The sequence below is a fragment of the Oncorhynchus mykiss genome, chromosome 22 (assembly GCF_013265735.2).
Source record: "Oncorhynchus mykiss isolate Arlee chromosome 22, USDA_OmykA_1.1, whole genome shotgun sequence".
Classification (NCBI taxonomy): Eukaryota; Metazoa; Chordata; class Actinopteri; order Salmoniformes; family Salmonidae; genus Oncorhynchus; species Oncorhynchus mykiss.
Window position 1 is genome coordinate 9280145 of NC_048586.1, and position 12169 is coordinate 9292313.

Sequence of the window (12169 nt, forward strand, 5' to 3'; positions counted from 1 at the left end):
TGACTGAATATTCACTGATTGTACACAACATTAGGAACACCTTCCTAATATTGAGTTGCACCCCCTTTTGCCCTCAGAACAGCCTCAATTTGTCAGGACATGGACTACAAGGTGTCGAGCGTTCCATAGGGATGCTGGCCCATGTTGACTCCAGTGCTTCCCACAGTTGTCAAGTTTGCTGGATGTCCTTTGGGTGGAACATTATTAATACACACAGGAAACTGTTGAGCGTGAAAAACCCAGCAGCGGTGCAGTTCTTGACACACTGAAACCGGTGCACCTGGCAAGTACTACCATACCCTGTTCAAAAGCACTTAAATATTTTGTCTTGTCCATTCACCCTCTGAATGGCACACATACACAATCCACGTCTCAATTGTCTCGAGGCTTAAAAAGCCTTCTTTAACCTGTCTCCTCCCCCCATCTACATTCATTGATTGAAGTGGTTTTAAGAGGTGTGCTCGTGGCTTTCCCCTGGACAGTCCATGTCATGGAAAGAGCAGCTGTTTCTATTTTGTACACTGTGTAATAATGGGGCAATTGAGCAATTACGATTTATCTGTAATGGTTAGACAAATTAGGCATTGTTGGCATAGGCCTATAGATAAATGTGATTTATTTAAATTCAATTTTTTTATTGCGGGACTTGTATTCTAAAAATACAGGCCTTGTGTTCTATACTAAACAAAAATATGAACGCAACATGTGAAGTGTTGGTCCCATGTTTCATGAGCTGAAGTAAAATATCCCAGAAATGTTCCATACAAAAAGCTTATTTCTCACAAATTTCTTTACATCCTTGTTAGTGAGCATTTCTCATTTGCCAAGATATACCAATCCTGTCAGGTGGATGGATTATCAAGAAGCTGATTAAACAGCATGCTCAATACACAGGTGCACCTTGTGCTGGGGTACAATAAAAGGCCACTCTAAAATTTGCAGTTTTGTCACACAACACAATGCCACAGATATCTCACGTTTTGAGGGAGGGTGCAATTGGCATGCTGGCTACAGGAATGCTCATCAGAGCTGTTGCCAGAGAAAATAATGTATATTTCTCTACCATAAGCTGCCTCCAACGTCATTTTAGAGAATTTGACAGTACGTCCAACCGGCCTCAGAACCTCAGACCACGTGTAACCACAGCCCTGGACCTCCACATCCAGCTATTTCACCTACTGGATCGTCTGAGACCAGCCACCCGGACAGCTGATGAGTTTTTGTAAATAAAAATAAATAAATGCATCCTTTATTTAACTAGGCAAGTCATTTAAGAACAAATTCTTACAGTGCCTTGCGAAAGTATTCGGCCCCCTTGAACTTTGCGACCTTTTGCCACGTTTCAGGCTTCAAACATAAAGATATAAAACTGTATTTTTTTTGTGAAGAATCAACAACAAGTGGGACACAATCATGAAGTGGAACGACATTTATTGGATATTTCAAACTTTAACAAATCAAAAACTGAAAAGTTGGGCGTGCAAAATTATTCAGCCCCTTTACTTTCAGTGCAGCAAACTCTCTCCAGAAGTTCAGTGAGGATCTCTGAATGATCCAATGTTGACCTAAATGACTAATGATGATAAATACAATCCACCTGTGTGTAATCAAGTCTCCGTATAAATGCACCTGCACTGTGATAGTCTCAGAGGTCCGTCAAAAGCGCAGAGAGCATCATGAAGAACAAGGAACACACCAGGCAGGTCCGAGATACTGCTGTGAAGAAGTTTAAAGCCGGATTTGGATACAAAAAGATTTCCCAAGCTTTAAACATCCCAAGGAGCACTGTGCAAGCGATAATATTGAAATGGAAGGAGTATCAGACCACTGCAAAGACCACTCCAATACCTGGCCGTCCCTCTAAACTTTCAGCTCATACAAGGAGAAGACTGATCAGAAAAACAGCCAAGAGGCCCATGATCACTCTGGATGAACTGCAGAGATCTACAGCTGAGGTGGGAGACTCTGTCCATAGGACAACAATCAGTCGTATATTGCACAAATCTGGCCTTTATGGAAGAGTGGCAAGAAGAAAGCCATTTCTTAAAGATATCCATAAAAAGTGTTGTTTAAAGTTTGCCACAAGCCACCTGGGAGACACACCAAACATGTGGAAGAAGGTGCTCTGGTCAGATGAAACCAAAATTGAACTTTTTGGCAACAATGCAAAACGTTATGTTTGGCGTAAAAGCAACACAGCTGAACACACCATCCCCACTGTCAAACATGGTGGTGGCAGCATCATGGTTTGGGCCTGCTTTTCTTCAGCAGGGACAGGGAAGATGGTTAAAATTGATGGGAAGATGGATGGAGCCAAATACAGGACCATTCTGGAAGAAAACCTGATGGAGTCTGCAAAAGACCTGAGACTGGGACGGAGATTTGTCTTCCAACAAGACAATGATCCAAAACATAAAGCAAAATTTACAATGGAATGGTTCAAAAATAAACATATCCAGGTGTTAGAATGGCCAAGTCAAAGTCCAGACCTGAATCCAATCGAGAATCTGTGGAAAGAACTGAAAACTGCTGTTCACAAATGCTCTCCATCCAACCTCACTGAGCTCGAGCTGTTTTGCAAGGAGGAATGGGAAAAAATGTCAGTCTCTCGATGTGCAAAACTGATAGAGACATACCCCAAGCGACTTACAGCTGTAATCGCAGCAAAAGGTGGCGCTACAAAGTATTAACTTAAGGGGGCTGAATAATTTTGCACGCCCAATTTTTCAGTTTTTGATTTGTTAAAAAAGTTTGAAATATCCAATAAATGTCGTTCCACTTCATGATTGTGTCCCACTTGTTGTTGATTCTTCACAAAAAAATACAGTTTTATATCTTTATGTTTGAAGCCTGAAATGTGGCAAAAGGTCGCAAAGTTCAAGGGGGCCGAATACTTTCGCAAGGCACTGTATTTACAATGACGGCCTACTCCGGCCAAACCCGGACAACGCTGGGCCAATCGCCCTATGGGACTCCCAATCACAGCCGGATGTGATGCAGCCTGGATTCGAACCAGGGACTGCAGTGACGCCTCTTGCACTGAGATGCAGTGTTTTAGACCACTGTGTCACTCGGGAGCCCAGAAACTGAGGAGTGTTTCTGTCTGTAATAAAGCCCTTTGTGGGGAAATCTCATTTTGTTTGGCTGGGCCAGGCTCCCCGGTGGGGTGGGCCTTTGCCCAACAAGACCCATCCATGGCTGCGCCCCTGCCCATAGATTAGAGCTTAATTAATTATTGAATGTCAAATGCCCATCTCTAGTCTGAATCTAGGAGTCATTTTATTCTGTAAATAGCCCTTCATTGATCTTTTTATTTTATTGTTAAAAATTAAATCATATTTTCAGGATTCAGAATTGCAACAGAATGAAAAAGGTCATTCATAAGCACTCTTAGTAATAGTATGTGTTTCTCTGTCCTGCAGAGTAACGGAGACCTGAAGCGTAAGTGGACGTGGGCAGTGGAGTGGCTCGGTGACGAGCTGGAAAGGAGGCCCTACACAGGGAACCCTCAGTACACCTACAACAACTGGTCTCCCCCAGTCCAGAGCAACGAGACCTCCAACGGATACTTCCTGGAGCGCTCGCACTCCGCACGCATGACCCTGGCCAAGGCCTGTGAACTCTGCCCTGAGGAGGTAAGACTCACACCAAATGATGCACACACACACACAAACAACACAAAGGTAATACAGTAGTATCTAACATGGATGCATGGCCGAAATGGTAGTAGTTGTAGTAGAGAAAGGTCAGTATTGGAAAGTCCCTCCAAAAAAGTGGTGTCTTTTTGAAGGATGCATCATTCTGACCTTGTTGGTTTTGACCTACAGAGTTAAAATGACGTAATGTGGAGACGCGGAGCTTGCCTGTTGTAATAATAGTGTTAATGAATTTGTAAAACAGAGCGGTGTTGATTATGTGGGACCTCAATATGCAGCAATACATAAACTATACCATTTTCTTTGTGACGTATTGTTAACATGTTGACGCTAACCATCTGTTTTTTTTCACTCTTCTCTGTCTCAAGTATTTTCAAGTGTTACTGGAACTGAATGTTTTTAAAGCTACAGTTGAGAGTTCCTAGTTAGCACAAAGGTTATTTTGGAAACTGTGAACTGTGATCTGCTGGGAAATGATTTCCTGAGTATTTTTGTCATCTTCAGAATGTATACATGTTTTTCCTATAGGCCAAGGGCTTAGAGTTTTTGACACATTTTATTTCCAGTTTATACGCCCATAGTATATTGTAAGCTAACATTATTACAATACTTTTTTTCTATCATTTCCCTTATTTGTGTTACAAAGTTGTATTTGCTGAAGCTCGGTGTACAGTATGTCCAGCCTAATTGATCCTTATCATAAATAGCGATATGATAGAAATGATATGCTACTTTAAAACTTTTTTTTAAAAAACGAAGAAATCCACTTGAAAGCATTGTTTATTGACACCTGTATATATTATGCAATGATATCAATTATGCTATTTCAAACTAGTGTCACTTAACGAAGCACGGTGAGGCGGTGTCTGAAGAAGATGCTGCCATGCGGAAAACGTCCTCGCCACAGCAGCTTTTGCCAGGGGAAGGGACAGGACAGCAGCACACTGTAAGCCCTCATATATATATAACCGCCACAGCCACCCTTCTCCTCCTCCACTCTCTCTAGACGTTCCATACAGGGCGATGTTACTGCTGTCCACTAGCACAGTGACACGAGGAGAGTAGCCTGGGCAGTAACAACACACACACAGTCTTGAGTATTGGAGCAGGACAATAACAGATGGCAGTGACGAGATGTCTGCTCGGCTGTTTGCGTGCTGCTCCCAAAAGTGATTTTGAAATTTTGTGATGGTGCAAATGATTCAACCAAAAAATCCTTTCTGAGTATCCAGTAACTGACAATGCAGCCAACTCCAGGTTCGTAGGCAGAGACTGGAGATAAATGTATCCTAGTAGAGAATTAATAGAGCCAAACTCCAACAGGTCAATTCTAATGTTGAACCATCGCCAACTATGAGCAGCAAACAGAGAGCAAACGTTTCCTCTTTCCAGTCCGGTAGCAGTGTCCCATTGGTTACCTAAAGCAGCACTGACTTCCTGGCTTCCCTTACGTTTTATTGGTTCTCCATCTCAACGTAACACTGTTAATCCAATCGATACCGTTTGTTCCTCCTCCCCAAAGCAAACTCAACCTGCGGTGTGACTGGCCATATGACACAACTGATCGAAAACTCTTAGCCTTGGCTATAGTGGATGATGAGGTGCTAGCCTAGTGTTGATGTCATGTAGTGTACTTACTGTGTGTTCAAGTGATGTTGTTTTTGTGTTGAGACTAGGTCTACATAGGGGCAACCTGTGGTTTGTGCTTCAGCCATGTAATGGCATGTGTTAATATATCGCTAATCAACAGGACTCATTGAACAGTTCACGTCTTAATGTTGATTGAATTTTTAAAAATATATATACATTTTTAAAAAACCCTTTTTCTCCCCAATTTCGTTTTATCCAATTGGTAGTTAGTCTTGTCTCATTGCTGCAACTCCCGTACGGACTTGGGAGAGGCGAAGGTCGAGAGCCGTGCGTCCTCTGAAACACAACCCAACTGCTTCTTGACACAATGCCCACTTAACCTTAAGCCAGCCGCACCAACGTGTCGGAGGAAACACCGTACACCTGGCAACCATGTCAGCATGCACTGTGCCCGGCCCGCCACAGGAGTCGCTAGTGCGCGATGGGACAAGGACATCCCTGCCGGCCAAACCCTCCCCTAACCCGGACGACACTGGGCCAATTGTCCCAGGCTCGGCTGGCTGCGACAGAGCCTGGACTCTAACCCAGAATCTCTAGTGGCACAGCTAGCATTGCAGTGCCTTAGACCACTGCGCCACTCGGGAGGCCCATGTTGATTGTTTTTATCGGAAACTTTGCCTTGCATACAGATAGAATTGTAACCCATCTATATGCATGTCCAATTTTATAATAAATCTGGACAGATGGAATCACTAGTTTAGAAAAAGCATGTCTTTGGAGCACAAGTTTAATTGACGATAGGCAGCACCTACTTTACCCACACGTTATTGTAGGATTACAATAGGGGTCTGCAGTAGTATTGAGTGCATGTTTTCAGGCACATTTCCAGTACAATAAGTTTGTTATATCATCAACCTACCTCTACCCCACTTAGACTAACACACAAGCTGTTCTCTATCCCTGGTTTGTCTGGTCACATGTTGTAATGTGTTCAGCTGGATGTTGTAGTGTGTCAGTCTGTCTTTATAAGCAGACCGAATCATGATAGACACAGGGCCAGTTGATGCAAGCACAAATATGCTAGTCTAAAGATAACACTGGCCTAACCGCCACAGAACTATCATGGATTGAACAAACTGAAAGCAGTGTGTTTAAATCCTTCAGTTTTTCTTGGATCCAGTGCATTCGCATCTAGTATTAGACCCTTCAAATTAGCCCATATCAACATTATAAGAACAGCTCTGGCCCCAGTCCCGTTGGTGTTATATGGAAACATGAGCTCGTTAAAAGCATGTCTCCCACCACACTGTGGAGAAGCTTGCTAGCGGAGAATAACACCCACTCACATAACAAAGTCTCTTTTCTATTTATACCTCTGTCAGTTGATATTATTACATCCAAGGCTGTCACACTCTCCTACACAGCATGTGCCGCGCTTTCATCTCATTCAGTTAAAATAGGCTAAAGTAGGACAACGTTCCCATCCAGTGCAAAGGCATATTAACAGACTCTTTGGTCTGCTATTGGGTCCATAGACTTGAGCTGTGTGTGAATGTTGGTGTTAGGTAGAAAAATGCATTGGGAATAAAACTATTCTTTGACTTCATTTCCCAGGAGCCCGATGACCAGGAAGCCCCGGAAGATCAGGACACCTCCCCTCCAGATGACATCTCCCTCTACCCTCATTCGTCTCCGGGGACTACGACACAGTTTCAGCAGGTACACATCTACTATATTGTAGAAGCAGCATGATATTTAGACTTTTAAGGAGCCATGTAAACAGAGACTTCTCAACAATTGAAGAACCTATGGCAGACATTTTGGGTCAAGTTCCACCACATATCAGTAGTTTAACAAAAAAACTATTGTTTTCTCATTCCCCAGCAGAACAACCACCCCCACGGGCAGCCGTACACAGGCCCAGCTGCCCAGCACATGAACAACCCCCAGCGCCCCGGCCCTGTCCCTTCCTCTGCCCCAGGCCCTGCGCCCGGCACAGGCCCACAAGCACAAGACAACTGGGAGAGCACTGAGGAGGTCCCCTCCACCACCTCCTTGGCCCCTGCTCCGCCTAAGGAGTAACACCGGCCCTCCCCTCTGCTGTGCCTCCATCGTCCTGCTCTCTTTCCTCTCGTCCTCCAGTCGACCGACCGAGCTCCTGGGGGGCCTCAAGGGCACGGCAGGGCAGGGCCAGGCTTCACAGCTCCTCTCCAGGCCCCTACTGTGAGTCTCTCCCCCTCCAGCCTGCTCCTGTGCTGCCTGTCTGGGGGGGGGTGCTCTCCCCTGGGTTGTTATGCCCTGCAGACTGGGGCAATAAACATAATGACCCAGGCCTGACGATGCTGATGCGCTTGTCTACATGACGGAAAGGTGTACATAATATGTTCATGTTTTGACTGTTCAAAAAATTAATCCCCCGCAATAGCGTAACTTTGTCAGGTTTGCTGTTGGGAGATAACAAAAAAATAAAACGCTTAAGAGAACTCCTTTTTGTTTTATCACCCATGCGCAGCAGTGCGATTTGGTCTGACATCAGTTACTGGTCATTCACCTTTAGGAGGACACATATTAAGCTCCTTGACAACCTCTTGACCCATGCCAAATCAACTCACGTGCTGGGGTTTTAGTGTGAGACATGGAATGGTTGGGTGAACTTTTACTGTGTTTTGGTTGATGTGAAAAAGTGATGCAAAATTGTTCTGGCACTCTCATTGCCTTTTATTTTTGTTCTGGTAATCCAATCCTTTCGGAAGCTCTAGATAATATGCTGTAACATTTAGCATGGCTTCTCACCAGAATAGCGTAGTGCAAGGGGAAATGTCATCCCAACTGATGTCCTTAATCCTAGAGGACACTTCCTTTAGGCTTTTTTAATGCTCATCTACCCCTTGTTGAACCAATGTAAGAATAAGTGGCTTTTCAATTGCTCATTGTTAAAATCCTCCAACTTCACATTCGGCGGTCAGTTTAGTTATAGGAATTAAAAACATATGCAACAGATTTGCTCTGCCAGGCTACCTGATGTGTACTAGACTGTGGTTTGCTTCTGTATCTTTTTGGTAGAGCCTAGTCTTAGACGACCGCTACCATTCTTTCATGGAGCTCACCGGGCGGCAGCATCGGAGAATGGGAACACAGTAGGGTTAGAAGATATCGGCTGGTTAGTCATGTTGCAACTTGAGCTAAACGTAAACATCAGTAAATACTGTATTTAATTGGTAAGTTTAACCGTGTATTTTTTGGATTTGTCAAATACCAAATACTCCTGCAAATGAAAATATTCTGCACACCGTATTATATTTAAATATTTTGCTCTTATTTTATAGAATTTATTTTGTTGTATTTCACAAAAAAAAATATTTGATTTGAGGAACATTTGTCCGTGTTATTTTTAATGGAGATTGACTGAACAGAGTTCTGCGCCCAGTTTGCCGACTTTTGTTTTGGCCATGGTGTGACGTTGAATTCTGGAGCTACAGTCGCGATGTGAACTTTCAGGAGGTTTTGTGCACAGAAATATAAAATAAAAAAAGCATTGCCCTTAGCAGATAAAGAACATGGAATCTTGACTGTCTTTTGTATATATGAAAAATGACTATTTACTTTCTGGGTGCTCAGGATGTGCCTAAAACTAAATGGCCAATACCTACATGCAGGATCTTACATGCTTTGCAGTGTATTGAACTTGGGCTTATAAAATGCAGCATACTAGATCGGACCTTGTGATAGCATGATTAAGCTCCCTTTATTTTAACCATGTCTTAATTCATTGTTGGGAAAAACTATTTGGATAAATGCCATTAAGACGAATTATGGTGATCCGGCCCCATCAACCACACTCATCTACTACACTTTTATTAAATGTAACCCTCACTGCTAGATGAGTGCTACCAAAAACAGAGTGAATTGTCCTCGTATCCAACTCCATGCTTAAACACTGGCGCTACAAAAGGAGTCAGATCAGCTTCCTTGGAACATTTTATTGTAAAGGGAGTTAGTTCTCCTTCTCCGTGACCGTCTTTGTTCCACGCAGTCTGCCTGTACGACGGGCAGCAATGAGACCGACCTTGCGACCAGCGGGTGCATCCCTCCTGATAGTTGAGGGTTTTCCAATATGCTGGTGGTTACCACCACCGAAGGGATGTTCAACAGGCTAGAAAGAAGTTAGAAACATGTTAGCAAAGGGCCATTTACAAACATCAGGTGCAGAGAAAATTATTTTTTCCAGAGATTGAGGTAGAACATAGCGATGGATAAATGCCCGAACCTACCCAAAAATAAATATGCAGAAGATTTCATGTCCACTTACATTCATGGCCACACCACGGACACGTGGCCAGGAGTTCCTCTTGGCCTTGTACTTGTGGTAGGCACGACCGGCCTTCAGGATGGGCTTGTCAATACGTCCACCTCCGGCAACCACACCTGAAGCCCAGAGGAGAGAGAACCATTAAGCATTGGACAGGATTTCCTACCCAGGCAATATGCTCTGAAAACAACCATGTCACATGCGATGATGACCTGTATTCAAATCAGAATTGTAGCCGCTTAAGTTTCTGGTCTCTAGCTTAACCATCTGCCTACAAACAACCAGTCACCAAATCGATCCAAAATACTGCATACAGTGCAGATTCCTTACACTTCAAGGATCCAAGAGAAGGTCGTTAACTTGACATTGGACCCAGTTAATGAGAAACAATATTTTTTATTTTACCTTTATTTAACCAGGCAAGTCAGTTAAGAACAAATTTTTATTTTCAATGACGGTCTAGGAACAGTGGGTTAACTGCCTGTTCAGGGGCAGAACGACAGATTTATACCATGTCAGCTCGGGTGTTTGAATCACTGGCAAAGGTTTGTGGTCAAAGATCAAAATGTAGGTCATGCATCCACCTCTCCCCATTAAATCAGAAAGCATCAGCAAACATGTCATATTTTGTGTTCTTACCAACGACAGCTCTGTTAGCAGAAGCAATGACCTTCTTGGAGCCAGAGGGAAGCTTGACTCTGGACTTCTTGGTCTCTGGGTTGTGGGAGATGACTGTGGCGTAGTTCCCAGACGCTCTGGCCAGCTTGCCCCTGTCGCCAGGTTTCTCCTCCAGGCAGCAGATGATGGTTCCCTCAGGCATGGTGCCCACAGGCAGAACATTACCAATGTTCAGCTGGGCTGAGAAGGGAACATTTATTAAGGTACCAGGTATTCACATTGTAGTTGGAGATTAGATCCTAAGAGATGACAACTGCCATCTAACTAGCATAGAATGTGTTAGACACAGGGTTGTTAGTTAACCCGTAGGCTGCCAAGTACGTGTCAATCTCCATTCCTTACCTTTCTTGCCACAGTAGATGAACTGTCCGGTGTGGATGCCCTCAGCAGCAATGAACAGCTCAGTCCTCTTCTTGAACCGGTAGGGGTCACGGAAAGCCACCTTGGCAAGGGGAGCACCACGGCCAGGGTCATGGATAATGTCCTGAGAGAGACAAAAGGTCAGGTCCAAAGCAGATGGATGTTACACAAAATAAACTACCTAAAAGAATGCACGGCAAACGCAACTTTGGACCTTGTAGAAAACATATTTTAACAGCAAATGCTTTGTGACAGCGCTTACCTTTACGATTCCCTTGATGTAACCATGACGTTCTGCGAAGTCAATGTGTCTGAGTTTAGCGGCACCTTTTCTGTGCTTCACGTGGGCTTTGAACACGGAGCCGGCACCTTTTCTCTGTCCCCTGATAACACGTCCCATCGTGACTGGAAAGAAAAATTGAGAGTATTCGGTTAGAGCCAGGATAAAAGTAGAGATTTCTACAGTTCAACAGATATACTAGCAATAGCCTACATGATAGCAAGTTACGCCACATTCATGAATGTGTAACATTATGTAGCTACTATTCTTTTTATTTGCTCAACAAATACCTGCCACTTGCCGCAGTTAGCCACTGAAGAAATGTACAGTATCTACCTAGCTAGTTAACCAACGAACTCTGAAATCAAGTAGGGATCCTGTTCTGCAAGAAAGGTGAATTGATAACTGAAAACTTTATATAATAAAAATGAACAATACACTTGCGTGTATGGTTGCTAGCTAGCCATCATGCGGATTTTCCTAGCATGCCAACACTAGTTAGCTACCTCTAAAACTTAAAAGACGCCACACTCACTACACTATACAAGTTCATCCAACTAGAAACCATGCACATAAACGTTGGGTAAAAGCTATTGTGAACTATTCTACAGCAACTGCCCGGCCGTGATAAACACAGAACGTCTGAACAAATCACCGAACCAGAAAATCGAGCTACCAGCGGCTAGTGACCAACTACTGTAAGGTACACCAAAACGACAGGCCATGTCACTGCACACCCATACACACACCACTCATTCAATAATTAAAACGCAATAATCACATTTTGTCGCTTAAATAATAAAACGACTATACTTAGCAGTGTTTATTATATATGTTCTGGTTACATTTTCGAGAGGATGATAGGATTTTAAACCAGATTTAACTCGGATTATGTGAAGAGAATAAAATCGCCATTCCCCTACCTAAACCCCGATGACGGAAAGAGGAAGAGTCCGACGATTTCTTCCGGTGAAATATACCGTGGGGCTGATGGGAACAGTAGGCACGTGTTTTTTTTGCTGCTGTGAATTAGATTGCCCAACAGATGGCAGCAGATCATTAGCAGACATCTATTTGTGTTTGATAAAGCTTCCATTGCTTTACACACACGGAGTACAGAGCAGGACGCATCCAGGGATGTCTCATCATGTAACTTCACGATTTAATTCCTTTTCACCTCCGTAATTACACTAATTTTCAAGTGTTAATGTCATGTACAAAAGTACAGTGAAATGCCTTAATTGCAAGCACTAAACCCAACAATATCGTAATCAATATCAATGTAGTACTAAAAAG

The 12169-nt window shown here is 43.4% G+C and overlaps 2 protein-coding genes across 10 annotated transcripts in view; one reads left to right on the plus strand and one right to left on the minus strand.

The window, feature by feature from the left end:
* Window positions 1-8619, plus strand: part of usp9 (ubiquitin specific peptidase 9) — a 78254-nt gene extending 69635 nt beyond the window's left edge. For 6 of the 8 annotated variants that reach the window (XM_036958659.1, XM_036958660.1, XM_036958662.1 and 3 more), the window contains 4 exons: window positions 3423-3635; window positions 4492-4602; window positions 6861-6965; window positions 7131-8619. In XM_036958659.1, coding sequence (XP_036814554.1) covers window positions 3423-3635; window positions 4492-4602; window positions 6861-6965; window positions 7131-7328 — 627 coding nt within the window. In that variant the 3' untranslated portion in view covers window positions 7329-8619. The remainder of the gene's footprint in view (window positions 1-3422; window positions 3636-4491; window positions 4603-6860; window positions 6966-7130) is intronic. The other 2 variants (XM_036958661.1, XM_036958667.1) reach the window with 1 other exon arrangement.
* Window positions 8620-9206: 587 nt separating this feature from the next.
* Window positions 9207-11821, minus strand: rpl8 (ribosomal protein L8). 2 transcript variants are annotated; one of them, XM_021578858.2, is made up of 6 exons: window positions 11797-11821; window positions 10856-10998; window positions 10576-10717; window positions 10195-10413; window positions 9556-9671; window positions 9207-9399 (listed from the first exon to the last, which is right to left on the minus strand). In XM_021578858.2, exons 2-6 carry the CDS (start codon window positions 10991-10993, stop codon window positions 9241-9243), a joined length of 774 nt encoding a protein of 257 aa, XP_021434533.1. In that variant the 5' UTR covers window positions 10994-10998; window positions 11797-11821; the 3' UTR covers window positions 9207-9240. The 2 variants fall into 2 exon arrangements, with proteins under 2 accessions (XP_021434533.1, XP_021434532.1); XM_021578857.2 differs by having other exon boundaries at window positions 11719-11809.
* Window positions 11822-12169: the final 348 nt, after the last annotated feature.